Source organism: Urocitellus parryii, chromosome 6 (assembly GCF_045843805.1).
Source record: "Urocitellus parryii isolate mUroPar1 chromosome 6, mUroPar1.hap1, whole genome shotgun sequence".
Classification (NCBI taxonomy): Eukaryota; Metazoa; Chordata; class Mammalia; order Rodentia; family Sciuridae; genus Urocitellus; species Urocitellus parryii.
This window is the reverse complement of record NC_135536.1, coordinates 134861568-134889103: the sequence shown is the minus strand read 5'-3', so window position 1 is coordinate 134889103 and position 27536 is coordinate 134861568. Positions and strand designations below refer to the sequence as shown.

The 27536-nt window shown below is 45.2% G+C and overlaps 1 protein-coding gene across 7 annotated transcripts in view; it reads right to left on the bottom strand.

Annotated features, from left to right (window-relative positions):
- The window catches only part of Ntrk3 (neurotrophic receptor tyrosine kinase 3), a 372623-nt gene that overhangs the window by 224874 nt on the left and 120213 nt on the right, over nt 1–27536 (bottom strand). For 5 of the 7 annotated variants that reach the window (XM_026388161.2, XM_026388162.2, XM_026388164.2 and 2 more), the window contains exons 8-11: nt 26580–26876; nt 20541–20564; nt 18958–19022; nt 17911–18013 (exon numbers count right to left, since the gene is read on the bottom strand). In XM_026388161.2, the coding sequence (XP_026243946.2) occupies nt 17911–18013; nt 18958–19022; nt 20541–20564; nt 26580–26876 (489 nt within the window). The remainder of the gene's footprint in view (nt 1–17910; nt 18014–18957; nt 19023–20540; nt 20565–26579; nt 26877–27536) is intronic. The other 2 variants (XM_026388165.2, XM_077799751.1) reach the window with 1 other exon arrangement.

The window sequence follows — 27536 nt, the reverse complement described above, 5'->3', positions numbered from 1 at the left end:
ACTTGGGTCGGTATCCCCCAGGGTCTAGCCTTGTACTGGCACACAGAAGATCTTCCATGGAACTTGCAAAAAGACAGACATCCCCAAACACACTCCTGCCATTCAGAGAAGCCAAGGGTATGCCATAGAAAGTAAGAGCCATGGTTCTTACCCGCCAGGAGCTCACAGTCTACCCTGAGCTCTTAGACCTACAACATAGAAGAAACTTCCTCACCCATCTCCCTCAACCTCTGGCCTCTCAGGATTCAGACATGGAGTTCCAGAAGGAAGAGCCAATTTATGCAATGACTTCTGCCTCCCACTAGCTCCCATCTTCCTCACCCCGTGCTTTCTCTAATCTGTCCTCTCCAACTGATGGAGTCACAGAATGTTACATCTAGAAGAAACTTCCGATTACAGAAGAGTGAAGCTCATCAGATATCCAAAGCTAAATTAGAGTATAGCCAGGGCTAGAGCCCAGATTTCTACACCATTCCGTGACGCTTCTCAAGATAAAAACAAAAATTTCAGACACAAGAAAGCAGACTTGGGTCTCCCTCATTAGAATCTAAGCCAAGGGTGGCTGGCAGGAGATAGAATCAGTCTCAACTGGGAGCATGTGAAAAATGCAGAATCTCGGGGCCCCACACCGGGTCTACGGAGTCAGGATTTGCATTTTAACAAGATCCCTACTGCTGCTGAGCATGCACAGTCAAATTTAAGAAACTCTGAAGTAGAGAATGCTCCCTCTAATCCCCCTTAATTCCCAGTAAAGTCAGGCAGGAAAGAAACTGTGCCCACCTCACTCCTCTCTTTTCCCACTCTAAATAGAATGCTCCAGAAATTGATGGCAATAAAAACACAAAACAATAACAATGCTCCCATTTCTAGTCAGAGAACGCCTCTCCCCATCCATGGGGAGCCTTTGCAAAGCACTTAAATCTCTCTGTTAAGCAAACAGCACGCCCGGAGAGTGGACGGACAGGTGGCAGATTGCTGGCGAGGGCCCTGATGAGCAGCCAGTGGGCTGGGTCATTAAACATTGCAGGTGGACAGGTGTGGCCGCCAGCCCTCACCCAGCAGGTGGGATAACTGGGGCGCTCAGGCACCTCAGAGAAGGGGAGTGCTGAGGAGGGAGAGAGAGGTCGAGATGAAGAGAGTGTCAGCCCCAACTGCATCTCTTGATCCTTTATCCTTAAGTCACCTGTCGCCTGATAATAAGCAAGTGGCTCGTTCTTCCTGAAACAAGGACAATAATTCTTGCATCACAAGTTCATGGTGAAAATCAAATGAGAACACATAGCTAAAGTGCCAGATATGTAGCAGGAGTCCAAAAGACAAACACTTTCCCTGCCCTGATTTCATCCTCTATATCGCCCACCTTTTCAAGTTCCAGAGGGTTTGTGCTCTGTCAGAAAGAGGTAGGGGAGCCTGTGATTCAGGTTGGCAGCTTTGGCCGTCCATCAAAATCATCTGGGCAGCATCCAAAGCTGCTACTGCCCGGATCCTGTCCACTAAGACTCTGACTTAACTGGCCACTGAAGTGTTGAAAAGATCTTGATATGATTCTAACACAAGGCCAGGCTTTGAACCACAGCTCTAATGGGACCTATGAACTACAGTTTTTCTGAACAGAGCAAAAATCATATTATTTCTCCCCTTACACATTAATTGAGTTATTACTACATGACCAGGGACTAAGTATATTGCTATATGCACACAATTTCATTTAATTCTCATCAAACTCAGTATGGTAAATATGAACCCTCTCATGCATCAGTTTAGGAAATAAAGACTTAGAAGGGTAACTAGCCACCCCGAGTCCCGTGGCTCCCAAGTAGCAGAACCAGGATTCGACCCCAGGCCTGACTAGCTCTAAGCTTTAATGAACCCAGTAGCATGCTCATGGAAGGGTGACATTAAAAAAGAAGACCCAGGATTAGCAAGATTCTGCACAACATGGTGGGTAAAGAAAGAGAAATTAAGGGGAAAAGAGAACCAGATGAACATGGCAGGATCTTAGGACAAAGCCAACCAACCCTGGTGTCTTCCTATCTGTGGATGGGAGGCCCGAAGTGATAAATGCAAAGAGCAGTTAGCTGAAGAAAGCAAAACTGAAAGGAAATGTCCCAGATCATATGTCCCATCAGAGCAGTAACAAAACTGGGTATGCTGGTGATCAGGGGAGGAACTCCAGTGTTTTGGGGTGTAAAGCCCAGGGTGCCCAGAGGACACTCAAACACCTATTCCTTAGGCACTCAGCTGACAGTCCCCTGGGAGAGGCAAACACTAATCAAATGACATTAATCATTGCTCAAGCGCTACAAGACAAGGTGCATGAGGCTGCTCAAGTGTCAGGAAGTGTGGCATTTTGACAGCAGAAATGGAAATCCCATAGCACAGTGGGTTGGGGATGCAGCAGGAGCCAGACCAGCCTGGACAGGGCTGATGTGTTAGGGGTGTTGGCATTTCTCCCAAGAGCAGAGGGAAGGCTGGAGTGGCTAGCAAAGGGGGTGAGACACATGTCAAAGCTACGACTAATAATTATGACCATAGAGTAGGGAACACATCCAAGGAGCCAGGACCAGAAAGATATGGGAGTCTGGCTAGAAAGCAGAGGCGGAAGCCTGGGGAGAATGGAGGGATGATATGCAGAGAGGGAGGAGGACAACTTCAGGAGGTATTCAGGAAGCTGCATCAAACTCCTGGGGCTGTAGAAGGGTCCGAAGGGATAGGGAGTAGGGGACTAGCCAAGGGGACGAAGGTGTCAAAGATGACTCCTGTTTAAGTCAGCTTTTTCAGCACTGTAACCAAAAAGACCTGACAAGAACAATTTTAGAGGAGGAAAAGTTTATTGGGGAACTCACAGTTTCAGAGGTCTCAGTCCATAGAGAGATGACTCCATTCTATGGGCTCAAGGTGTCTGAGGACATAATGGCAGAAGAGTGTGGTGGAGGAAAGCAGGTCAGGACAGGACACCACATCAAGAAGAGGTGGGCCAGGGGAGTGTGTTCCACTAGCCAAGAACAGAATATATACCCCAAAGACATGTCCCCAACGACCCACCTCTTCCAGCCTTACCTGAGCTATCTACAGTTACTACCCAGTTAATCCCTATTTGGATTAATGCACTGATTAATTAAGACCTTGATAACCCAATCATTTTACTCATAACCTTTCTTGTATTATTTCACACATAAGATTTGGGGGACACCTCTTATCTAAACCATAGGAACTCCTAATTCTCAAGCTTACGAGATGTGCACTGATACACAGATCACAGGGCAGGAGTCACCCCAGGCATGGTTTGGGGCACTTTGGCCAAGGCATCTCTCCAAGTTGCTGTTTCACTCCTGCCTGACAGCCTCTCTGAACCTAGGTCAAGGCCTTCCAAGCAGGCAGAGTCATAGCCTCAGGTGCAATATGGAAACACTGGAGGTGCTACGCGGTTTCCAAAGGTACTGTGTACCTGTCAGACAGAGGAAGAGAGCAATATGGGGTTTCGATATAGATTAAAGAACCAGGATGAGGGCCACAAAAGGCCACCATTGACCTGCAGTCAAGAGTCTCCCTGTAGTTCATAACTCATTTGAATCAAACTGTGAAATATGATGTATGAGGAACTATGTAATGTTTTGAACGACCAACAATAAAAAAATAAATAAATAAATAAATAAATAAATAAATAAATAAATAAATAAATAAAAAAAGTCTCCCTGAGTCCAGATAAGCAACTTATTAACTGATAGGAGAGAAGTAAGCAATCAGCTCCAGGAGTTTGCCACTGGTTTGTGAGCAGGAAGGAGGCTCTTGGATGATAGAAGGAAGTAAAGAACTATCTGTCAAGGACTTTCTGCAGGTCCCTGGGATGGGAACCCTCCAAGGGTTCCAGCAACCCAGAGTGTCCTTGTATCCAGACTTAAAATGCATGACACATGATAATGGTTAAGAGTATGTGGCTCCCTAAGAGTATGTGGCTTGGGAACCAGAGACATCTGATGACCCTATGTAGAATCTAAGAGTCTGAGCTGAGTGTGGTGGTACATGCTTATAATCCCAGCTACTCAGGAGGCTGAGGCAGGAGGATTGCCATCCTACATCATTGAGTTAGTGAGACCCTGCCTTAACATAAAAAATAAAAACTTCAAAAAAAAAAAAAAGATCTGCTATATAGCTTAGTGGTAGAGTGGTAAAGAGCTTGCCTAGCATGTGCAAGGCTCTGGGCTTCAATCCCCCACAGACACACACACACACACACACACACACACACACACAAAATGTGGGGGAGAGGAAAACTTGAAAATTCTGTGACCCTCGTGCTCAGTGTGCTCAATGGTAAAAATGGGAAGATAATACCAACCTCAGAGATGGTTTTGAAGATGCATGATTGTCATAATAATGGTAATAATTATATAATGACCACTATTTGGTTGAGTAGTCACAGGGTACAGGGTTCCAGGTTCTGTTTTATATCCATTATCTCAGTTAATCCAATAAACATCCCAAGCCCTCTAGATTTTATGTAATGAACCAACATCTCAAGGCAAACTTGGCTCTCTGTAAATGTTAGCCATTGATATTTTTATAAGCTAAACTCAGCAGGGACGTTGCCCATATTGCTACCTGGCAAAGCCACTGAGCTGAACCACCAGCCTCAGAGGATGCCTCCAGCCAGGGCACACTGCCTTCTCCTTGGCTCAGGATGTGGTTGAGGCTCAGGCTGGCTAGAATGGGGAGAAAGGGAAAGAGAAGTTGTGGCCCAGTTGGCAAGAGGTTGCCCTCTTTCTGCCACAGCCATGGTCACATTTTTCCAATCAGCCCTGCCTACAGATGGGTAGGGAATCAGTTTAACTCCATTGGCTCTAAGCAGGGTAAATGTTGAATGTCAGCTGTTTGGAAGCTTGTGTGGTCTTCTGAAGAGGACCACAAGAAAGTCTCCTTTCAGCAGCTGGGCCTAAAGGTTCTTGGGCACAGTACTGGGCAACTCAGGATTCAGAGTAGCAGGACTCAGAACTGTCCAACAGGTAGCCAGAGCTGTTTCTATGGCAACAGCACTCCCCTGGCCTTCAAGAAAGTGAATTGGGCCATCTTGGCCAGAGCACTACCTACAGCACCTGGCAGACACAAAGACAGCTCAAATTCCCCATAGATGGAGGTGTCAGTGAAGTGCTGAGCCATCCCAGGACTCGTACCACCACCAGTACACAGCTGTGGCTATTATTCCTTAGCTTGGGGATTTAGAGGGATTTGAGGGTACCGCAGGCATGGTACAGCTTTTGAAATTATTCTTTTCCAAAGGTCAGAGAGAATTAGGACTTCAGCATTATCCAAGCACCATTGGTAACCATGCAAGCTTGGACTAATTGCTTGGTCTCTTTCAACTACTTTGTTGGTATAACACAGGTCACAGCTCCTGGGCAGGGCTGTTTTAAGACTTAAGTGGTGACTAAAAAGTGCAAGGCATATAATACACACCCAATTAATTGTAACTATTTACACTATGAGCTGCTTATTCAAATATAAGGGACTCTTGGCAGCTCCCCCACCTTGTGACTGGTAATAGTTTTTTGAGGGTAAAGTTCAATCTAAACCACAGTCTGAGACAACTTGATTGGATTAAGAGATGCCTAAGATTAAGAGGCTTCTGGATGTGTCAACGGGGGTGTGCCTAGGAATGATTGGCACGTGGGAGAGGAAACTGAAGCGGAGACCCTCCCTAAGTGTGGGCAGCACCATCCAATATGCTGGAGGCTTGGATGGAATAAAAGTTGGAAGGACAAGGAAGCAGCTACAGATGCAAGCTCAATTCTTCTTGAACAGGTTCTTGATCGCTGCTGCGGTCTCCTGAGGACATCAGAATCCAGCTCCTTCACTCTTCTAAAGTGGACTCTGTCCATGATTCTCCAGGGAGTTTCCAGAAGCCTTAGGTCTTAGACTGGGGTAGCATCATTGATCCCTCTTGTTCTAGGGCTTCAGCCTCTTGGACTGCGCAGCTTCTGGTTCCTCCAGCTCTCCAGCCTGCATTGTAGACCATCCAGCTTCTGATTGTGAAAGCTAATCTATAAGTCCCCTTTTGGTGCTCGTGTGTGTGTGTGTGTGTGTGTGTGTGTGTATTAGTAGAATATATATATTCTGTTCCTCTAGAGAACCTAATACAGAAACCATGGCCTGTGAGCTAACTCTAGCCTGGTACCCATTTTCTAAATAAAGTTTTACTGGCACACAACCATAGCCATTCATTTGCACATTGTCTACGACTGTTTTGCTGCTACAACAGTAGCACTGGGTGGTTACAGCTGAACCCACATGCTCAGCAATGTCTAAAATATTCACCATCTGGCCCGTCATGAAAAAGTTTGCTGGTTCCTGATACACCAAAGTTTCTCAAACATTAATGAGCACCATAACTGCCCAGGGTAGTTTTTAAGAATGAAAATTTCCAGGGCTTATTATGAGAGTATCTGATTCCCTCAATGCAGACGGGGAGTTTGCATTTTTACTAGCGCCACCACCATCAACCACTCAAGGTAATTTAAGGCCACACTATGAGGAAGGTTGGTCTGTGCAGTCAACAATCTTCTTTGACACTAGAGTCACTGTTCTCCCCCTGAAGGGGCAGATGGACTCTGGGTGGGTAGGGCCTGCACTCTGGATCTACTGAGGACAGCCTGTCACCCTCAGGAGCTTTGCTGCCTTTGTGGGGCTCAGGTGAGCTTTGTTTCACTTTTAAGACTCAATACAGAAAATTTAGAAACAAAGCCAAGAATCACAAAGGATGAAATTTTAAAAAGCATCCATAATCCCACCTTCCAAAGATAACTATTATTTACTTTTGGATCTATAATTCTATACAGTCCCAATATTTCCCCAGTTATATGTATGAACATATTTCCTCCTTATTTTACAACAAGGATGACAATAACAAAACGAGATTAGAGAAACTGCTTGCAGTCTTTTCTCACTTGGAAAGATGTTGTAAACATTTTCACGTGTCAATAAATATTGCTCTAAAATATTATTCCTGGTTTGCAACTGTAAAAATAGAATGCAGAGGATCTCTATAAACTGGTATGAGACAATCTCAAAGACAGATTGTTAGCAAAGATAACGTGACACAGAACAATGCCAATATAAGCTTGCATTTGTGTAAAAGCAATGGGAAACATGTATAAGTATTCACTATCTCTGGAAAAACGTACAAGAACCTGAAAGTAGCAGTTTCCTCAGTGGCAGGAAATAAGGAAGAAACTGGGACTTAATTTTTATTATGTCATCTTTAAACACTATCCGTATTTCTTATTATTTGTATATGGATTCTTTCAGAAGTATTAAAAATCTACCTTCAAAAGCTGTCATGTTTTTAAGGCCTGCGTTACATTACATCCCATGTATGGACCATAATGTACGGAACTAGCCACTTATTGTTAGATATCCAAGTAACTCTTACCACATTGACCCCATTACTCACAGTGGGGTAAACACTCACTCACAGAAATACAGCTGGCCATCTGCGACTGTTGACTTAGGTTAAATTCTCCTAAGTGCAGTCACTGGGACATGGACTTCCATGATTTTAGGCTTCTAATAAAAAGTGCCAACCCACCTTCCAGAAAGACTGCTCCACTGCACACATTCTGCAATAGCAGACAGGAGCATCCATTTTTCCTAAGCTCTTAGATGACCCCTAATTTCTCCTCGAAAGGCAATTGGCTCCATGTGCAGCCCCATCTAGCAGGTATTCCCCCACCCCCACCCCCACCCCCACCCCCAACCCCCAGAAAGCAAGCAGGCACGAGGTACAGGGCTGCTGTCCTTGGAGCCATCACCACACAAAATAGCTAATAATAGTGTTCAAACCCTGCCTGAGTCTCCTAGAGGCCGGGCCAATGACATCCCCCTCATCTGGTCCAAGGCCAACTCACTGAACTTGATTTATTTGGAAGGATTCACTTTGAAAAGCAGTTCCTGGAACCCCCCAGGCGCCCTCCTCAGGGCTTCGTGTCAAGGCCTGCTGGCAGACAGACAGACGCTGGCATGCTTCTTCCCCTGCCTGGGAACAGGTCTGCATGGCTGGCTGCTGAACACAGAGGCCCCTTTGAACTCAAGACGCCTGTCAGGTAGAGAGGTCTGGCATTTCCGGGATGGATAAAGAAACCGCTCCACTTTGGACCAACTCTACAACACTTATGCCACAGTAAATCGGAGGGCAGGGCAGACATCCAGTGCAAATACCTGTCGCCAGAGCAGCAGGACTGAGAAGAATGAGATTCTAGCCACCTCCGAGGGCAGCATCTGAGGCTGGCCGGAAGCCTGGGCAACCCAACCCAACCCATGAGGCTTCCTCTGCCTGCAACAGACCTGCCCTGATCCACTCCAGGCCTGCCAACCCAAGCTTCTCCAGCTCCTAGTAGCCCCACACATAGCCTTCAAGTTCAGTTGCCCAGGCTGGCCTTGAACTTGTGGTGCTCCTGATTTAGCCTTCTGAGTAGCTGGAATTAAAGGCATGTGCCATTGCACCTGGGTAGGCCTGAGTTTTCACCAGTAATTTAGCCCCTATTGCTTGAAGCATGATGCATGCAACAATGTTCTCTAGAAACTTATAAGAAAGACTGTCAGCCCTTCTCGAGACCTGTTAAATCAGAATCTGCATCTCAACAAGATTCCTAGACTCCCTCAAGATTCACAAACACATTACCCTCTGAGAAAGAAGCACTGGCCTTGTTATCATCCACTGTTTCCATATAGGTAGAGGACAATAGCTCCTGGACCCTAGCAAGCATCAGAATTTCCTAGAGAGGCAATTGATCCCCTCCTTGCCCCAGGACTGCGTCACTGGGTGTAGGGTACATTCCATGTATTCACATATTTAAAAGCTCCCAAGGTGATCAGACAGCTGGTCTGTGAACTACATATCTGGTCAGGGGAACTAGTGAAATATGCGGATGAATCTTGGATTTAGACCATTCATGAGTCCTCAAGGCTGGCCGAAAATTGAAATCACTGGAGGAGTTAGAAAAGAATGCCCATGCCTGATTTAAATATATGGGTGTGGCCTGTGTTTAGAAATTCATACAATTTCACCAAGGATTTGAGATGTGCTGCTAAGAATGAGAAACACTGATTTAGGGTGAACTGATTTTAAAACTTGGTTTGGGCCAGGCTTGGTGGCATACCTGTAATCCCAGCAACTCTGAAGATCAAGAAAAGAAGCATCTCAAGTTTGAGGCCAGCCTGGGCAGCTTAGCAAGACCCTATCTCGAAATAAAAATTCAGAAAGACTGGGTGGTAGCTCAGTGGTAGAGCGTCCTGGATTCCATTTCCAGGACTATAATAAATAAACAAATCCTGGTTTTTATCCTTACCAGATACACAATGTTCAGAAAATTAACCATACTAATCCACTTTCTCATCTTTAAAAAGTGGATAATCAGGGGCTGGGGTTGTGGCTCAGTGGTAGAGTGCTTGCCTCGAATGTGTGAGGCACTGGGTTCAATTCTTAGCACCACATATAAATAAAAAATAAAGATCCATCAATAACTAAAGTGAATAAAATAAATAATTTTTTTTAAAAAGTGGATCATCAATTATGAAGATTCAATATTATGAGAAAAATGACATCTAGCACACAGTAGGTACTCAATAATATGTTCCATGCCTCCCATTCTCAGAAGTTTAAAAAAAAACAGCTATTATCATCTTTACCCCAAAATTTCAGCTTCTCTTTTAAAAAGAAGCATGGAAATATCTGTTTCTTTCATTCATTACCATTCAGGAAAAGATAAAGGAGCTAGAACCTGAAGCCAGGCTGGAGTTTGTATTCAGGGAGCAGAGCTGGCCTCCCAGTAGGTGAACTGGCTGCACATTCAGCAGAGTCCTCCACTTGGGGTTTAATGCTCTGTTACCACTATCTTGAAATCCTAGTATTTTTTGAACATTTTTCACTGAGCCCCACAAATTAGGTAACTGGTTCTGTCAGGGAGGAAGCCAGAAAATCTCTCTCTGGTTTGTGGGAGCAGAGTTAATTCAAAGAAGAAGACAAAGAGGCAGGTACTATAGCAACTTGGTTGGTCCCTCTCTGAACGTACTGGGGAAGTGAGGAAGGAAATGCAAGGTCCAGGGACAGATCAACCTGAGTCTCTTTCTTCTTTCCCCTTGATGCTCTGGGCCTGGAGCAGGTGGCAGACCCACCTGGTTGCTGGATGAAGGATGCCACTCCTCCACACCTGCAGTGTGTGCCTGTGCACCACCTTGCCCAGCTCATGCCCCATGACAAAGGCCAGTGGCTGAGGAGTTAGGGCAAGGCACTGGTAGCAGTTGGCCATGTGGTAGATGTTTCTAGTACATGGCTTTATCCTGTCCTCAAAATAAAACATGTTTCCTGATTAACATTTATTTTAATCTCTCTGCCCTGCTCCTGTGGTTTCCAGGGCTGCTCTTTGGACATCCTGAAGCCCTCTGCAGAGTTCACGGGAGAATGGGCTGCATAAACACAGGGCTTAGACACTGAAACCACATGACAGTGTCTCATTAGCCAAAAGCCATGGTCACGCCTCCTCTGGGCAAGTGAAATTTCCCAAGGGCCACAGGAGAAGCTGCATAGAGAGAAAGAATGAGCCACAAGAGGAGAGGTGGGGTTCTGCTGGAGCAGTTTCTGTAACTTGACTTGATAGGGGAGAAAACCATCAAGGTGAAGAAAGCCAAGGCTGGCATCCCCCTAGCCTCTTAGTTTTTCCATCCCAGTGCCACCAGACAGAAGGATCAGTAAGGAAATACGTCACCTTGACTTTTGATGGGTAACAAAATGAAAGTGAATTTTTTCAGAGCACAAATAGCATGGATCTGCTTTTGTTCCTCGTTTTTAAAAATCTCATTTTCTGTCTTTGGATATATTTTTCTTGGGTGTAAAATTACTGTGAGGGCCAGTACTTTGGGGAAAGCCAGGTTACACCCACAGTGAAGCCTAAGGCATGTGACTATCATCTGTCACATGGGTAACAGGGGACAAAAGGTTGAAAACTTCTAATCTGAGGTATCAAAGGGCTGTTAACCCTGTGGGAGCCAGCAGCAATGCCATGGATTAGCAAGCATTGTGTTCCCCTGCCAAAATTAAATGAATCAGAGAGACAATCGCTTTGGCTGTAGAGCCAAGCATACTGGCCATCCCGGGCCCGGGCTGAACAGGATATAGAGGACTGCCAAGAACAGCCAGCTAGCAGGTAGCCACAGAGGAAAAACATTTTGTTTCACACTCCATGTCCAGGGATTTCCCTTCCAACGCAAGAACTGATATTAGAGGACAGTTGGCTCCCTGGAGCCCTGAGAGTGAAGAATAGAGAGCAGTCCTGCCTCAACACAGCCACCGGTGACCACCATACTGGGGCTCTATGGTGATCCCCTCACACCTGCAAAGCCCCCACAGAGGACAGTGCAGTACAAGCAGACTAAAAAGTCACACACTGCCTTCCAGCCTTCTTCTCAAAGCTCCAGGGCATCACCTTCTAGAACCCAGTCATCAAGGAGGGCGGGGCTCTGTCTGTAGCCAGAGCCTCTCAATGGAGCCCAAAGTGGAGGAAGGAAGCAGAAGCCTCTGGTTTAATTAATCTATGTTCTGCCAGGGATTTGCCATAAACTTAACCCACTTAGCTTAGACTTGGCCAAATGATAGGAGTGTTTAGGAGCATGGGGGTTGGAGGGTCTGTCAAGGTGCTGGCAAAGGGGAAAGGCATGCAAACACTGGTCTGGAGAGTACAAGAACCTTAGGATAACAACATAAGAAATGAAGCCGGAAATCACTTTCAAAATTATGTTCTAAGATTCATCCTACATCAGGAGTCCCAAGTCAAGAATCCTAAGTGCAAGATCCCTGCAGGGGTCAAAGGCACCTCCCTCTCTTCCACCATCCAACTGGAAGATGAAATAGAAGATTGAAAAAAAAAAAAAGCAAAATGGAAGGGTTGACATATTTCAGAAGTCAAGAAGCCCAACTCTTTCCCCTGGTTTCATTTCTGCCTTGCAATGTCTTGTTTTCCAATCCTTCGTTAAATAGAGGTCAAATGAGTACATTTTCTCAGGCAAAAGAAGCTATCATAATCAATAAAACCAATAGTGCCCATTTCCAGGGCCCTAGAACCTTTCAGTAGCCTCAGATGTCTCCTATCCCCACACCAATCTCCTTTACAATTCCTCTGTTCTGTGTGCGGAGCTGTAGGCAGATGAACATACCATCCCAGCTGAGAAATAATTCCAAGATACAGTATCAAATCTTGGGAGTCCTCAATCTCTCTCCCTCTTTCCATCCACCTAGAAGAAACTCTTCTTAAGCCAGTGCTCCAAGATTAGGTAAGAATGGCAGAAATAATCCCTTCCGGATTCTAATCATCCCCTAAAACAAGCAGTTAAAATCAGAGGAAAAACAAGACCATTCAATGCACAGCGGCCCCCGAGATCTTTTGGCAGGAGCCAGACCCTCCAAATCAAGTCGCTGGCATGAGTCTACAATCCACTCAGAGGGCAGTTACCATCTGTTTATGGGGAAAAAATGTTAATAACCCCCAATCATAATCAAATAGGCAACCACTTTACTTTAAGTATCTATTAACTAACACTAATTTACAATGGAACAGGCCCCTCGGCGGCACCAGCACGGCAGCCCACCACTAGGGTGAAAAGCACTTATGTGAAAACCGGAAGCCCACGCTGCCCTTCTGGACTCCCCTCCTTCCCTGCCTTCCGGTTCCTTCTGCCATCCTGCCAGGCAGTCTCTAGCATGTCCAGAAGGAGATGAAGGAATCCTCTCACCTTGGGATACAGAAATGAGACTCCTCCAACAGCTCCTACCTTTCCCTTAAGCCAGGTGTGCCCCAGGTTGACAAAAGTGGATTAACAAGAGGGAGTTTGGAAAGCCCCATTCGAGGGTGTCAGCATCCCACGATAATTAGACAAGCCCTTGGAAAAACAGAGCTAACTTCTCCTCAATCCCATTTCATTTCCCAGACCCACCCAGCCTTTCTGCACACGCCATGCTGACTGGGAAGCCCAGTCAGGGTGCTCTAACCAGCTCTGTGTCCTGGCTTGTCATGGCGTGGATCTGGGCCTCAGTTTCCTTACCTGTACAATAGAGACATTAGCCTAATAACCACAAGGTCTGTTTCAGCACTAATAAACCATTATTCTGTTTCCTCTAAGGGAACAACAGCAAGTCAAGAAGTAAGAAGTTAACTCTCTCACAGTATCTCTGATCTAGAAATATTTAAAGATACAAGTTGGTCATGAGGAAGAGAGGCCAAATAAGGTATTCTCTTATTATAGATTAGAAAAGATCTGCACACATATTTATTATTAACTAGTAATTGTACTCACCTTATGTGAAAATTATAGAGCATATTTTATTATTGTTCCCACATGCTAGGATCTTTTCCCTGGTTATTATTCTAACAGCCATATGAAATATAGATGGCAGGTGCGCTGTAGGTGTGCACAGGGGCAGCTGAGACAGAGGCGGTAGGCCATTTGTGTTGCCATGAAAAGTGGGTGAACCTTCAAGGTAGGGAGTTTATGCCCAAATTGACTTTAACCAGACAACTGGAGCAAGTTACTTCCTTTTCTAGGCCTCAGTTCCTTCTGAGTCAGGAGAGCCCAGATACATCACTGTGATGGTCTTTTGATATCTAATTTTAAAATATTTTGTGAAGATAAACAGCATAAATTTTGAACCATCCCATTTCCAGGCCTTGGATTCACTAGAACAATATAATTATTATTAAAGAGCTGAAATATTTTTATGTATAATCCCAGTAAATAGCCCCTGCCCTGAGCCTCACTAGGACCCAAATCCAACCCCTGTGGCCACACCAGGATTTGGCAATCAAGGGGGCAAAGCCTGGCACAGAGGGGATCAGGGCTCCTGCCAGGCCCTGCTCCAGCAGGAGAGCTACTGATTGGTCCTGGCCTAGGCCATAATAGATATTTCAAGGATCAGTTCTGTCACGCTCAGGCACTGGGTTTCATTGGCAGTAAACCCTCACTGCATGCTCAGAGCCACTTTAAAACCTTTGTGATTCCAAGAGAAGAGGATTTCATATCCCCAAGTGACCTCTTCTCCAAGCCAAAATTTTGATCAAGGAGATGGCATTTGATAAAAGTAAAGAGGAATCTTACCCAATGTACTTTAAGTTCCTCTCCATAAAACTTGGTTAATCTATTCGTCTCCTGTAAGATTGGTATTTTGCTGAATTCTTATGCATACCAATATGGAATGATCTCTAATATCCAATAGGTAAATAAAAGAGTATAAATGTGGGTAAATCAAAACATACAAAGGAATACATTTTATAAAGTTAAAATGGTTAAAAGTGTAATAATGGACTAGTTACCAGCCACGAATACTATAAGACCATGTAGTGAAGGAAGGTCCTAATTTCTGTCTGCAGGGTAGGACTTGGTTGAGGAGAGACCCATGAGGAGAGGGCTGTTGTGCAGATAGAGCAGATAGAGACACAGAGTGCAAGAGACACAGGGAGACAGACTAAAACAAGGGAGCCAGTGGCTGCCTACCGAGATGGGGATGGAAATAGGACCGAGGAGATGCTACATTGGTTTCAGTTTTACCTTTTTCAGTTTTATCTCTTTTAGAGATGAAATTAGTCTTGTTTTATCTCTTCTAAGAATAAAATATTAGATGCAAATATAAAACAAACAGTAATAGTTACTTGTTCTAGAAGAAATTCTAGTGTATGTTCTATTGGCTTTTCTATTTTTCTATTTTTTTTTTAATTTCTAGGAAGGAATTGAAGTGCATGTTAACAGATTCTCCATGGCTATGCAGTATCCAAGCCCTCAGATGTGATGGTAAGAATTATTTAGAAGCTTTCCCCATCGTCCTCACTCAACTTCAGTCTGCCCAGGCATCTCAGATTTCCAAATCAGTTCTACCTAGCCCACTGTTAATTTATAATCTGTGCTTTTTTAATGATTAAAACTAAAGTCATTCTTTGGGCCTAGTGGTGCACTCCTGTAATCCCAGAGACATGGGAGGCTGAGGCAGGAAGATTGCAAGTTGGAGGTCAGCCAGAGCAACTTAGCAAGAACCTATCTCAAAACAAAAATTTAGAAATGGGCTGAGGATGTATCTCAGTGGTAGAACATCCCTGGGTTCAATTCCCAGTACCATCAATTAAAAAAAAAAAAAAAAGAAAGGCCATTCATTAGTTCAACAAACATTTGTCAAATGCAATACAATATCAGGCATACTGGGATGAGTGATCCATAGTTGATCTAGGAGGTCAGACAGGTATATGAGCAATAAAACAACAGTGCACTGCAATTAATGTATAATAACAGCATCTTTACAAAATATTGTGTGGGAGTTTTAAAGGCACAATTCATGGAAAGACAACAAAAATAGCCTATTGAGGTTTATAGCTGAAGAAAAGAAGAGGGAAATGACACCCATGGAACCCCTTTTATATTCCAATGTTGTGGTTTAGATCTCAAATGTCCCCCAAAGGCCCACATGCTAAAGGCCTGGTCACCAGCCTGTGGTTCCACTGGAAGGTGGTAGAACTTTTAAGTGGGACCTAATGGGAGAAATTTAAGTCATCGGTGGATCGTGCCCTTGAAGGGGCTATTGGGACCCCAGCCCCTTTCTGTTTCTCTTTTCTTCCTGGCCACCAGGAGGTAAACAGCCCTCCTCCAGGCCCAAAAACAATAGAGCCAGAAACCTCTGCAACCATGAGCCAAAATACATTTGCTTCCTTATAAGTTAACTTTCTTAGATATTTTATCACCGCAACAGGAAGCTGAGGGATAGAGCCAGTTACCCACAGAGCTCAAAACTCACAGCAACCCCATGGGGTAGGTAACACTGTTCCTCTACTCTGAAGTTGAGGAAACAGAAGCAATGAGGAGGCAGATAACCCTGTGAAATCAAGAACAATTGCGTTTCTAGCCCAGACTTGAAAATTCAAGGCTGAGAAGGAGGTAGACTTGAAGAGCTAGATTCTACCTTCTCCTAAGGAAGAATTGGGAGACTTCTGGTACCCATGCCGTCACTCTTTTTCCTTGGGATGCTCACTGGTAATAAAAGATCAAGGTCACATGCAGCTTGAGGCATCTTCTTACTTATCCTAAAAGAAGACCTGAACACCATCTGGCTTAATGAAGATCAGTGGGATGCAGGCTTCATTCTAAATAGTCGTCTTGCATCGAACTCTTGCCTAACTTCACTAAGCTGCCTGACTTTAGAGGGTATTTCACTTCCACCTGTGTGGGCACGTTCTTCTGGCCCAACTAGAGCCACAGAAGGCAGCTCGGCCTTGGAGGAGGCGTCAGGGGCTGGGAGAGGTTCGAGGACAGCTGAGGGGAGGCACCGCCCTGGGTGCTGCCTAATCCATCCGACACGGGGACACACTGTACCAGAAACAGAACAACAATTAATAGAAAAAATCTGCTCTCACAGCATTGCCAGGCTTGTTGCAGGGTCTCAGCTGGTGGCACGCCTCCTCAGGGGAAGAGCAACAATGCCCAATTCTTCCTTTTGGCCCCCGTCCTGATGTTTTCTCAGGTGGAAGGAGGTGGAAGTAGGAAGTTTCCTCTCGTGGTAAGAAAACGTTGCCCAAACAATAGTGCCAGTCCTCAAAGCCAAAAGCCCAAGAGTTACAATAAGATAGAGGGCTTGGAGCTCACTCAGCATTCAGCCCATCTAAACCCACGAAGCCCTTTTGACAAATGTCAAGTGTTGGCAGATACAACATCTCTAGCCAAGGTGCCTAAGAGTAATCTGACCTTTTTTTAAGTCACCAAACCTCTCTCTGCTCTTTATCATTTGCCTGCACAGATATTTTTCTCAGCTCAAATGTTTCAGATGATTCAATAAACCCCGGCTGACCGTGCTATGACTTATTCAGGTTCAACAGATGCAGACTGCAGAGAGATCGAAGACTCCTGGGAAACCAAGCAGTCTGGCCCCAGGTTTTCTGCCTTCCTGTTCCTTTCTGGGTAACTTCTGACCTATCATTGTTCTCAACATTTAAGGGCCACACGGAATCTTTGGAGAATATCACAAAAGCTACGTACAAAGTTCCATTCTATGCATAAACCCTCAAACGTTTGCACGTAAGTTCAGGGGATACTGTCACTGTTCCAATGTCACTAGTGCACCCTCCTTCAGTCCCTGAGCCCCAAGGTCAGAACCCCAACCACAGACAAAGAAGACACAGAAGTTCATCCTTCTTGGTCACCTAGTCTCACCAGCAGACACCAACCTGAATCTCATCTAAGCAAGCTTTTGCCACCCCTTCCGATCCTCCCCCAACCCCTCACATGGAAACCCTAGCTGAAGTTCAAGTTTCTGTTCTGGAACTGCCACCCAGGCTCCCTTGAGCCATTTGGTCACATCCATCTCTGGGGCCAGGCAGGTGGATGCTAATTCACCATGTTAACCCCTTTCATGCCAGTGCCCCTTAACGGAGCCTTGGCAGAGTGCCACATCCTACCACCCCACCCCTGCCAAAAAGGGGTGCAGTACTCTGTGCCATGGAAGCTAGCCAGCAGATTAGAAGTCGTGTTGCTCTTGGCATCTGTTCCAGGACTCTGTGTAGAGCTACGTGCTGAAATACCATGGCACATAATAAATTTAAAACATCTACTTCAGTTGCCCTCAAATTCAACTGCCTTCCAAATTATCCTCATCACAAAAGACCATCTGACCAATGGGAATCAGCAGCCACATAAAACCATGGGGTCCATGGTTTGGTTCCCACAGATCTCGACACAGCCTTTAGTCCATACTGAGAACAAGGGTTCAGACAGGAGTCTCCTCCAAGATCACTCGGACCCCACGACCAGAAGCTCGTTCAAGAGACCAAAAAAAGATGAAAACAGCATCTTTAGATCAAAAGAGGCATCTTTTCCCCCAATAAAAATCCATCTTACCCTTCATTCCAAATTTGGACCGTCGACCATACTTGTTGATCATGATGAAGAGAACCACCAAAAGGACGCAGGCGAACGCAGCTAGTCCAACCGCGATGGACACCTATGAAGAGCCAAGCACAGCAGGTCAGGGCAGCCATGGAACACCGGAGAGCCCACATGAGAACAGTCCTACTGCAGAGCAACCACAGCCCACTCCGAACTTAGCTACCGAGTAAGGCCCTTAGAAGAAGTATTTTATAACACCCTGTGGTAGCACGTGGCTGCCATTCCAGCTACTCAGCAGGAGGATCACAAGTTCAAGGCCACCTGGGCAACTTGGTGAGACTCTGTCTCAAAATGGAAAGTAAATGCAGGTGGAAATGTAGCTCCATGATAGAGCAGCCCTGAGTTCCATCTCCAGTACCAAAATAAATAAATAAGTAAATAAAAATGAAAATCATCCATTTTGATTAAAACAATATGAGTCAATATTCTGAAGCCCCTCGCCTGGAGTTCTGTTCTAGAGATGCAAAAGAAAGCCTGTAGAAACTTCTGTCTCTTGTTTTAATTAGCAAACCAATTCTATATCTTCATATTTACATTTCTGACATTTTTAACATAATATTCCAATCCAAGAAGGCCTAAGAGATCTGGACCCTGAAGACTCCATTAGACCCTTCCCCAGGGAAATCTCAGGCTCTGAGAGAGCGGGACTTGAAAAAGCCACCCAAGGAGAGGCCCAAGCAACTCAGACTTCGACTTGTACGGTGATCAGGCCCTGCGAAGGAAAGAAGCCCAGCCAGGATCTGACTGACTGCGCATTTTCAAACCGTTCTCTTCTGACCCCCAGGGCTTGGAGCAGATCCAAAGATCCTCAAACAACCAACTATTCCCATCAAACAAAGAAGGTCTTAAACCACCTAAAAGGAGATCATCTGTCATTGCTTTTTTTCTGCCCTAAATACTAAGGTTCCAAGTAAGTTAATATTTGGAAAAGCAAGTCAAATTAAGTCTTAACATGACTACACCAATAAACACGTTTCCCTTAACCAACAAGCCACTCACCCCAAAGGTGTCTTCCTCTGGTTTGTGGGTCACAGTGATAGGAGGTGTAGGGCTTACTTCAGACTCTGAAAATCAAATACAAAAGGAGAAGGACAGTTAGCTTCCTGGCCCTGGGAGGCCCAGACATAGTCCCCGCCCACCTCTCGGTCCCTCTTGATACTTCCTGTTGGAGAAGGCCCTCTGGAGGCCATGATCCTCCAGGCCTCCCTCCCAGGTTTGCAAGAGAACCCCTAAGGGCAGGCCCTGTCTGGCCACCGGGCTGGTGCTCCAGCTGCAGGACAGGATCCATAGGGGGAAAAGGGCCTTCATTCCCATCTTCTACTTCCACCCCAGAGAAAATACTGTCACCTGTGCATGAACTATGGGATAGAAAAGAGGAAATGACTTGGGATCCAGGCCAGATTAGGAACTAGGCAGATTTCATCGATGATGGCAGCTGTTCCTAATATTTTTTAACTCCTTGCCGAGGGCATCTCGTACCCCATCCCTGCTTCTCCTGCACCCATCCTCTCTCCCTCATTATTCCTCAGTGAGATCAGGCCTGTGGTCTCAGAAACAACCCAGTATCCATCTCCCTTACACTGATTTCAGAACACAATGGCAGCTCAACTTGAACAACATAACCACCTGATCAGGAAATACCGCCTTTATCCAGGAAACCTGGATAGGAAGCCACATATTGGCTTGTCCTTCAGCCAGAACACTCCCCCCCCACCCCCCCGGCAAGAAATGGCCCCAACTCAGAATTCTCTAAAGGGACATCTGTGGGATTACAAGTCCTCAACATCATGTTCATCCACAGGACTGGGATCCTAGTTAGAATAAGACAGGATTCCATGTTTGTATAAATATATCAAAAGAGACTTTTCTGTCAAGTATAACTAACAAGAACAAATAAAAATGAAAACAAATAAAGAAAAGACTGAGGACAACTAAGAGAATCATAGATGATATTTACATCAGTGCCAAATGGCCAAAAGTATCACTAAACAGGACAGACACTGGGCAGAAGTGGAAATGACTACTATTATTCCCTCAGGCAAAACCTCAAATCCTTTTGGGATTATCTAGCCTTAGTACCAAATCACTTATAAACTGAGCCTCAATTATTCCATTTGGGGACCACATGTATCCATTAGGAGGCCTTGTAAATCACAACTCTACTTGGGGGTGGGTTCTGGTCAAATTCTTGGGCGCTTGAAGCAAGTGAGAACCATTAGTAGGTTTATAAGTTCCATATGGTTTCTGCCAGAAGAATGGAAATTTTGAGGAGGGGTATACCAGGGCACATAAAACCATACGGTCATCCCCTTTTCGTCTAGGTAGGGAGACCCACAACATGACCATACCTTAGAAAACTCCCTGGGGAAAACTGAGCCAATGACCCAAGAAAAATGGGCTTGGAACTGTCCAAGTAAAACTGCACTTCTACTCTCTAGTCCCTTTTCAAAATTCACTCAGATGCCCAGTGCTACTATGGGGCAGGAAATAATGTGAAATAGGACAGAGGACTGTTTGGATTCCATAGCTACCAAAACAATCAGAATAAATCATTTTCAAAGCAAAAGGTAAAGTGGACTTACCAAAGTCAAAGATATCTGTGCTCTCTGTAAAAAAGGACAAAACAGGTCATTAGCAAACGTAAGACAAAATAGAATAGGAACACCACATCATACTGATAGCTGTGACCTCTCCCACTCCCCATGATCTCCTATTCCCATAACAAGTGACACATGCTAAAATTCCTGACACACCATATGTGCCCTAAGCATGGCACCAACTCTTTACAGAGTGGTCCTCCAATTGGGAGAAGGAATGAGAGGTAAAGCTCCTGGTTCCAAAGGCGGAGACCCACATGGGAACCAGAAACCAAACTGGTTTAATTATGAGATGGGGATTTAACCCTGATCCACTATCTCACCTATGACCCTTCCTCCTTCAGGATCCAGAGTGTGTGGCCATGGTGTGGCAGGGTGGGGCCAACTGTGATCTCAAATTGAAATTCCTTAAAGTGATAAGTGCAGTTGATTCTAGTAGGTCACTGAGAAGTTGGGAGTCCCTCGAGATTCCCATCTAGATTCCATTCTCTAGAATCTGCCCATCCTTCAGATGGAGAGAGTTATTTATTTGAGCATTGGCCTCTAGAAGTGGCTTACCAAATAATGAAAGCTAATCCTAAACTAGGCATTGATTATGAGCCAGAGGCTGTGCTAAGCATTCCAGGTAACATATCACTCAGTCCTTACATCCTCGGAGGTAGGAGGCAACATCTCCACTTAAACAATCAGGGAACGGGTTATAGGGATTAAGTAATAAATTAATGCCATTCATCTAAGAAGGGATTAGAGCTGGATTTATAACTACTCTACCAGAGACATTTAAACTTTAATGTGCCATGGAATCATCTGAAGGGCTACTGCTACCTTTCTTCACAGAAAGGAATGAGTATTCCTTGAAGAAATGAATGATTCAGGGCCAATATAGAGAAAACGCAAGATGGAGCTAGAATAGCTTATAGTACTAGAGAGTGAAAAAGTGCTTGAAGATTAATGGGGACCTAGAGAGAGAGCTGAGAAGGGGGCTTCTAATAGCCAAATGTAGAAAAATAGTAAAAGCCATGGATTATCATGGACTGAATTATGTCACTCCCACCAAAATCCATGTATTAAAGTTGTAACAGGACTGGGGTGTGGCTCAGTGGTAGAACGCTTGCTTCACATGTGTGAGGCTCTGGGTTCAATTCTCAGCACTGCATATAAATAAATGAATAAAATAAAGGTCCATCAATAGATATATACATAAGTTGTAACATCCAATACTTAAGAATTTGACTGAATTTTAAGAAGGTACTGGAGATAAAATGAGGTCATCAGTGTGGCCTCTAATTCATCATGACCGGTGTCCTGATGAAAGGAGATTAGGACCCAGACATGCACAGAGGGAGGCCAGGTGAGGACAGGGAGAACACGGCACCCACAAGCAAAGATCAGAGGCCTCAAAAGAAACCAACCCTACCAATACTAAATCCAGATTTCTAGCCTCCAGAATTGTGAGAAAATGCATTTCTGTTGTTTAAGCCATTCTGTCTCAGTACGTTACTATGACAAACCTAGAAAATGAATACATAAATTATAAAAATATCTACAAATCCATACAGATACAACAAGTAATTGAATAAATAAATGAGAGAAGAAGGGAAAGCTCTTCCTTATGGTAAAATTCCAGCTAGTAGACAGAGAAGGAATGATAGAAATAGAAAAATCACCATTTGGCAAGTACTACAGTAATGATTGTTTCAGGCAAGAACCATCAATGAATGCTAAAATTAATGCATGAAAGAATAATGAGAAACAAGCCATTTATGTGGTTTCAAATCATTATCCTTACAAAGGAGAAAAGAGTGACTTTGCAGTGGAGGAACCTAGTAGACACCATCTTGACCAAACGATAAAGTCAACATCACTGATGACAAGACATAAACACTGTCTACTCCCTGATACAGTGTACCAGGAGGGCAGAGCATCACTTCTGTGATGTTCTTCAAAAATGCATAACTTGAATTTAGTCATGAGAAATGAATATAAATTGAGGGATATAGTCTACAAAATATTGAGTCTTCTACAATGGTGCGAAGACAGTGTACGACAAAGACTGGGGAACTGTCTCAGGCTTAGAAATACTAAGGTAAAGTAGAAATAAAAGCAAGATATGATTCTGAATTGGATCCCAGGTGACAAAAGAATGTCAGTGGGACAAGTGACAAGATTTAAGTCAAGCTAGACTGGGTGTGGTAGGGCATGTTTGTGATACAAGCAACTTGGGAGGCTGAAGCCGGAGAATTTCATGTTGGAGGCCAGCCTCAGCAACTTCACAAGACCCTGTCTTGAAATATAAAATTAAAAAGGGCTGGATAAGCAGTGGTATGTACCCCTGGGTTCAATCCCCAATACCAAAAAAATAAAAATAAAAAAGGACAGAAACACCCCCAGAATTTCTGATACATAGGTCTGGGTGGGTCTCAAGAATTTGCATTTCTTTTTTTTTAAATTAGACAATATGATGGATGTATGTACATTCCATGTATGTATTATATGTCAAAATGCATTCTACTGTCATGTGTGACTAAAAAATAAATAAATAAAAATTTTTTAAAAAAGAATTTGCATTTCTAACCAGTTCTCAGAGATGCTGATGCTACATGATACTACACCTCTGCCTGCCACACCCTGAAAAACAAGAGCAATTCATTCATTCACTCATTTATTCATTCACTGTGGGTCTTCTACTCACCAGACCTTTGGCTAAGCCAGAACGGCCATGTAACCCTAGATCTATTACGTATCTAACTACCTGTGGGGATGGGATGCTTTGTGTGATGGAGTCCTTCAGAGAAGGTCCTATTAACACTGTCATTTGATGGCTTGTTTGTTGTCTGCTGTGTTGTCACAGGGGACAGCAACAGAGCTTTCTCCAAACCCCTGAACATACATACCCTTTCACGTCACCACTCCCTCCTCAACTGCAGATGGCCTGACTTGAGGGGAGGATGGCTGAGATGGGCCCCGGCTTCAGAGCCTGAGCTGAGAGAGGGGCCAGATCCATTTGCAGAAGCTATTAATTTGCAAATTTCTCATAAGGCTCCCATTTATTAGAGAACATTCTCATGTCAGCCAAATGTTTTGGCTGAATCTCTTAACCCTATAATCTCCAAATCAGCTTATGAACAGTAAAGTCCTCTGCTGGAGCCTGGAAGTGTTTATACATTCAGGAACCTCTGGAAGAGGGAGACTTGGGCTGCTCTCTAACCTGTGGGAGGGACTCCGAAGTACATAGCAGAGGATGGTCCCATGAAGGCTCCTGCACTCTGAGCCCCACCAACAGGCCAGGAGGAGGACTGGACCAGCATGCCTAGCACCACAGGAACGCCAACTGGGCTGCACAATGAATGGAATGGATGTGCCTCCTACAGCCCAGACATTAACTCCCCCAGAAGTCAAGGATTCATCTGCACCACAACCCTAGAGGGAGAAGCGCAGAGACAAGTAATTTGCCTGAAGTCACACAGCTAAGGAGTGATGGAGTGAGTTTGAACCCTAGCAGGTGGCTGCATAACCATCACCCTAGACTGCCTGAAGTCTATTAGAATCTGCTAGTTTTTTTGGTTTTGATTTTATGCATATGTTTTTTGTTTTATTTTTGTTTTTGTTGGTTTTGTTTTTACAGTACTGGAGACTGAACCTAGAGGTGCTCTACCACAGAGCTAATGTCCAACCCTTTATTATTTATTTATTTTTTCCAAGACAGTCTCACTAAGTTGCTCAGGCTGGCCTGGAACTTGTGATCCTCCTGCCTCAGCCTCCCGAAGTATATGGGATTACAGGCATTCACCACCATGCCCAGCCAGGACTTACTGGATCCACCAGAGATTGACAATTGGTTCTAAATGTCTGAATTCACCTTATAAATCTAGCAATGGCCAATAGCAACTAAGTCTTTTCTCTGTGCAGACATACTGCTGAGCCCTTGCATCTATGACTTCATTTAATCCTCATGACAACTTAGGTGGGGGTGGGGGGGTATTGTGATCATTCCCATTTCACAGATGAAGAAACAGAAGCATAAAGTACCGACCATGGACTAAGCCCCATTCTAAGATCCCAGGCCACCTGTCTGGGAGGACCACAGATGGGATGTGCAACTAAATCAGGCTGATTTTAGAGCCCTTACTCTTAACCTTGACACTTCGATGCCCAGAAGCAAGGGAGAGGTACTTATGGTAAATAAGATCTTCTCCACACCCTCCTGTCAGGAGGGAAGAGCAGGGATCTGCAGACTGGCTTTGTATCTAGTGCTCAGCCAGCGTAAGGTTTATTTGAGAGGGTTATATGGTATCCTTGCCTGTTCCCCCAGATAATTTACTCTTCTGAACATTTAGACATCTTGTCACTTGACATGACTGGCCCATCTCTTCCCTGTCATTACCTTTTCATCATCCATTGATTCCTTTAACATAAAGTCTCATAAAACAAGCAACCTCCACACAGCGTGGTCCTGGCAGAGTGTGGATGGGGCTGAGAAACACACCTCAGGTGAGCTGCCTTCTCTCTGAGCTTGTGTGTGGCTCCATCCTTCGCCTCCCTCTTGGAGCCAGATTCTCACTAAATGCCACAGCAGCAGATTGCAAAGGAGGGATATCCCAGTCACCTGGGGGCTTGATGAAGTACAGCTGTGGGACCCTGACCCAGAGTTTCTGATTTAGAAGAACTGAGGGGGTTTGACCATTTCAATTTTAATCCATTCCCAGGTGATGCTGGGGCTGCTGGTCTGGGGACCACACTTTGAGAACCACTGGCCTAAGGAGTCTTTGTAGCTGGCTGTGGAGATGAGGGCATCCAGGGACTAGGAGATGGGCTGCTTCAGCTTGTGAGGCATCAGGGAGTGTAAATGCTGCTTTCAAATATCAGAATTCAATCTCTAATCAGGTGGGTACAGGGGGAGCAAAGGACTGGGTCTAGCCTGATTTTATGACCTTGAGAGCACATTTGAAAGCCTCTACTTCTACAATACAGGCTAGGATCCTTCTCCCTGAAGGAGCCAAGCATGGTCCTAAACAGGAATTGTCTTGGGGTTTCTTACAGGGCCTGTTGGAGATGATGCTGGAAACGTCAGACCACGTGAGATTTGCAGCGCCTAAAACCTCAGCATGCTCTCCATCTTCTCTGCAAAGATGGCTCCCTCAAACCCTGGACCCCAGTGGCAAAAATTTAGCTTTGCTTGTGGCCTTCAGCTGCCCAGCTTCACTCTAATCCCAATTCCCTTGTCCTGAGATAAATAAGCCTCCCAGAGCCACGACCCCGTAGCTATCTACAGACCAAGAAGTTACCTTCATGAAAGCAGATTCGCTGCTGACCAGCAAACAGAGAGAGGAGCCAAATTCTGTGACATGTGCTCTGTATAACTGAACTCATTTAAAAGCCACAAAATGCCAGATGTGGTGGCACATCCCTGTAATCCCAGCAACTCAGGAGGCTGAGGTAGAAGGACTATAAGTTTGAAGCAAACCTGGACAACGTAGGAAGACCCTGCCTCAAAAAAATAAAAATAAAAAGGGCCGAGGATGTAGCTCAGTAGTAGAACACCCCTGGGTTCAATCCTCAATACCACCAAGAAAGTAATTAATTAAATAAATAATACAACCATAAAAGCCACAAGACCCTGACAGGAGCAGTATCATCATGCCCATTTCATAGTTGAGAAAATCAAGGATTAGAAAAACTACCAGGTCCAGGATCTCCCAACAAATAAAAGGCTGGGGGGAAATTCTCCACCATTATTGACCATCTCTGAAGTCCTGCTCTCTCTGCTGTAACACAGTATGCTCTTAGATGGACAACCGTGTACTTCTGAGATGTCTTAGATTTTACTCGGAGAGGTTTTGGAAAACAGGGACTTCATCCCAGCTTATACAAAACGCAGAGGGTGGCTACCCGTGCCCCAGTGTGTTTAGTTACCTGCGATAACTATACGAAGATGAGTGACTCTTCTCCTCTCAAACTACCACCCCCACCCCCAACTCCCAGAGGGAACCTGTGCACCCCCAGGGCCAGCTGGGCTGCCCTCACCTGGAAAGGGCTCCTTGAGGAAGTGTCCGTTGATGGTCTGGTTGGCAGTGCCCAGGGGGTTTTTAGCAATAAGGGTGTAGTTGCCGTTGTTGTAGTGGGTGGGCTTGTTGAAGAGCAGGCAGCCCTCCGAGACCTCGCCCTCCTGGTAGTACTCCACGTGGATGATCTTGGACTCCCGCAGCGGCTGCCCGTTGTGCAGCCAGTGCAGCGTGGGTGGCGGGTTCCCGTGCACCACGAACTCGATGCAATGCTCCAGGCGCAGCTCGGGCTCCTCCAGGCTCACCACGCGTGGGGGGTCTGTGGGGGAAGAGGCCAGCTGAAATCCTGGACACCAGGACTCCTGGGTCCCAGAGCAGCCTTCCAGCAGCTGAGATGGGATCCCCGTTCTCCCCCACCCAGCTCTGAAAAGACAGAGAGAAGCAGAATCCCACCGCCCCCCATCCAGGCTTCCTGGATCTATCTGAACTGCACGATTCCCTCTCAAGGCATTTTAGGGGTTCAACCAAAGATAGAAAAGGCCAGCTCAGGAGTGTCCTGAAGATGTAGTTGAACTGGAAGCACAGCATCTTCTGAGGGCAAGGATACCCTTTCTTGGGTTTACTATATAAGAACTTCTTTCATTTTATTTACTTTTGGTGTTGGGGATTGAACCCAGGGACTCTATCATTGAGCTACATCCCCAGCCCTTTTTATTTTTTATTTTGAGACAGAGTCTCGCTAAGTTGCTTAGAGCCTCACTAAGTTGTGGAGGCTGGCCTCAAACTTGTGATCCTCCTACCTCAGCCTCGCACATTTCTGGAATGACCGGTGTGTGCCATTGCAGCCTGCATTCAAGCAATTACTTCTCAGTCCTGCCCTATGAAAGCTTTTCTACCTGTGATGGTGGCCCAGGGTCATTGCTCTCCCTCAGTTCTAGCCATGTCTCTGCCCCTCCCCAGACTCTGAACCAGCACCCTC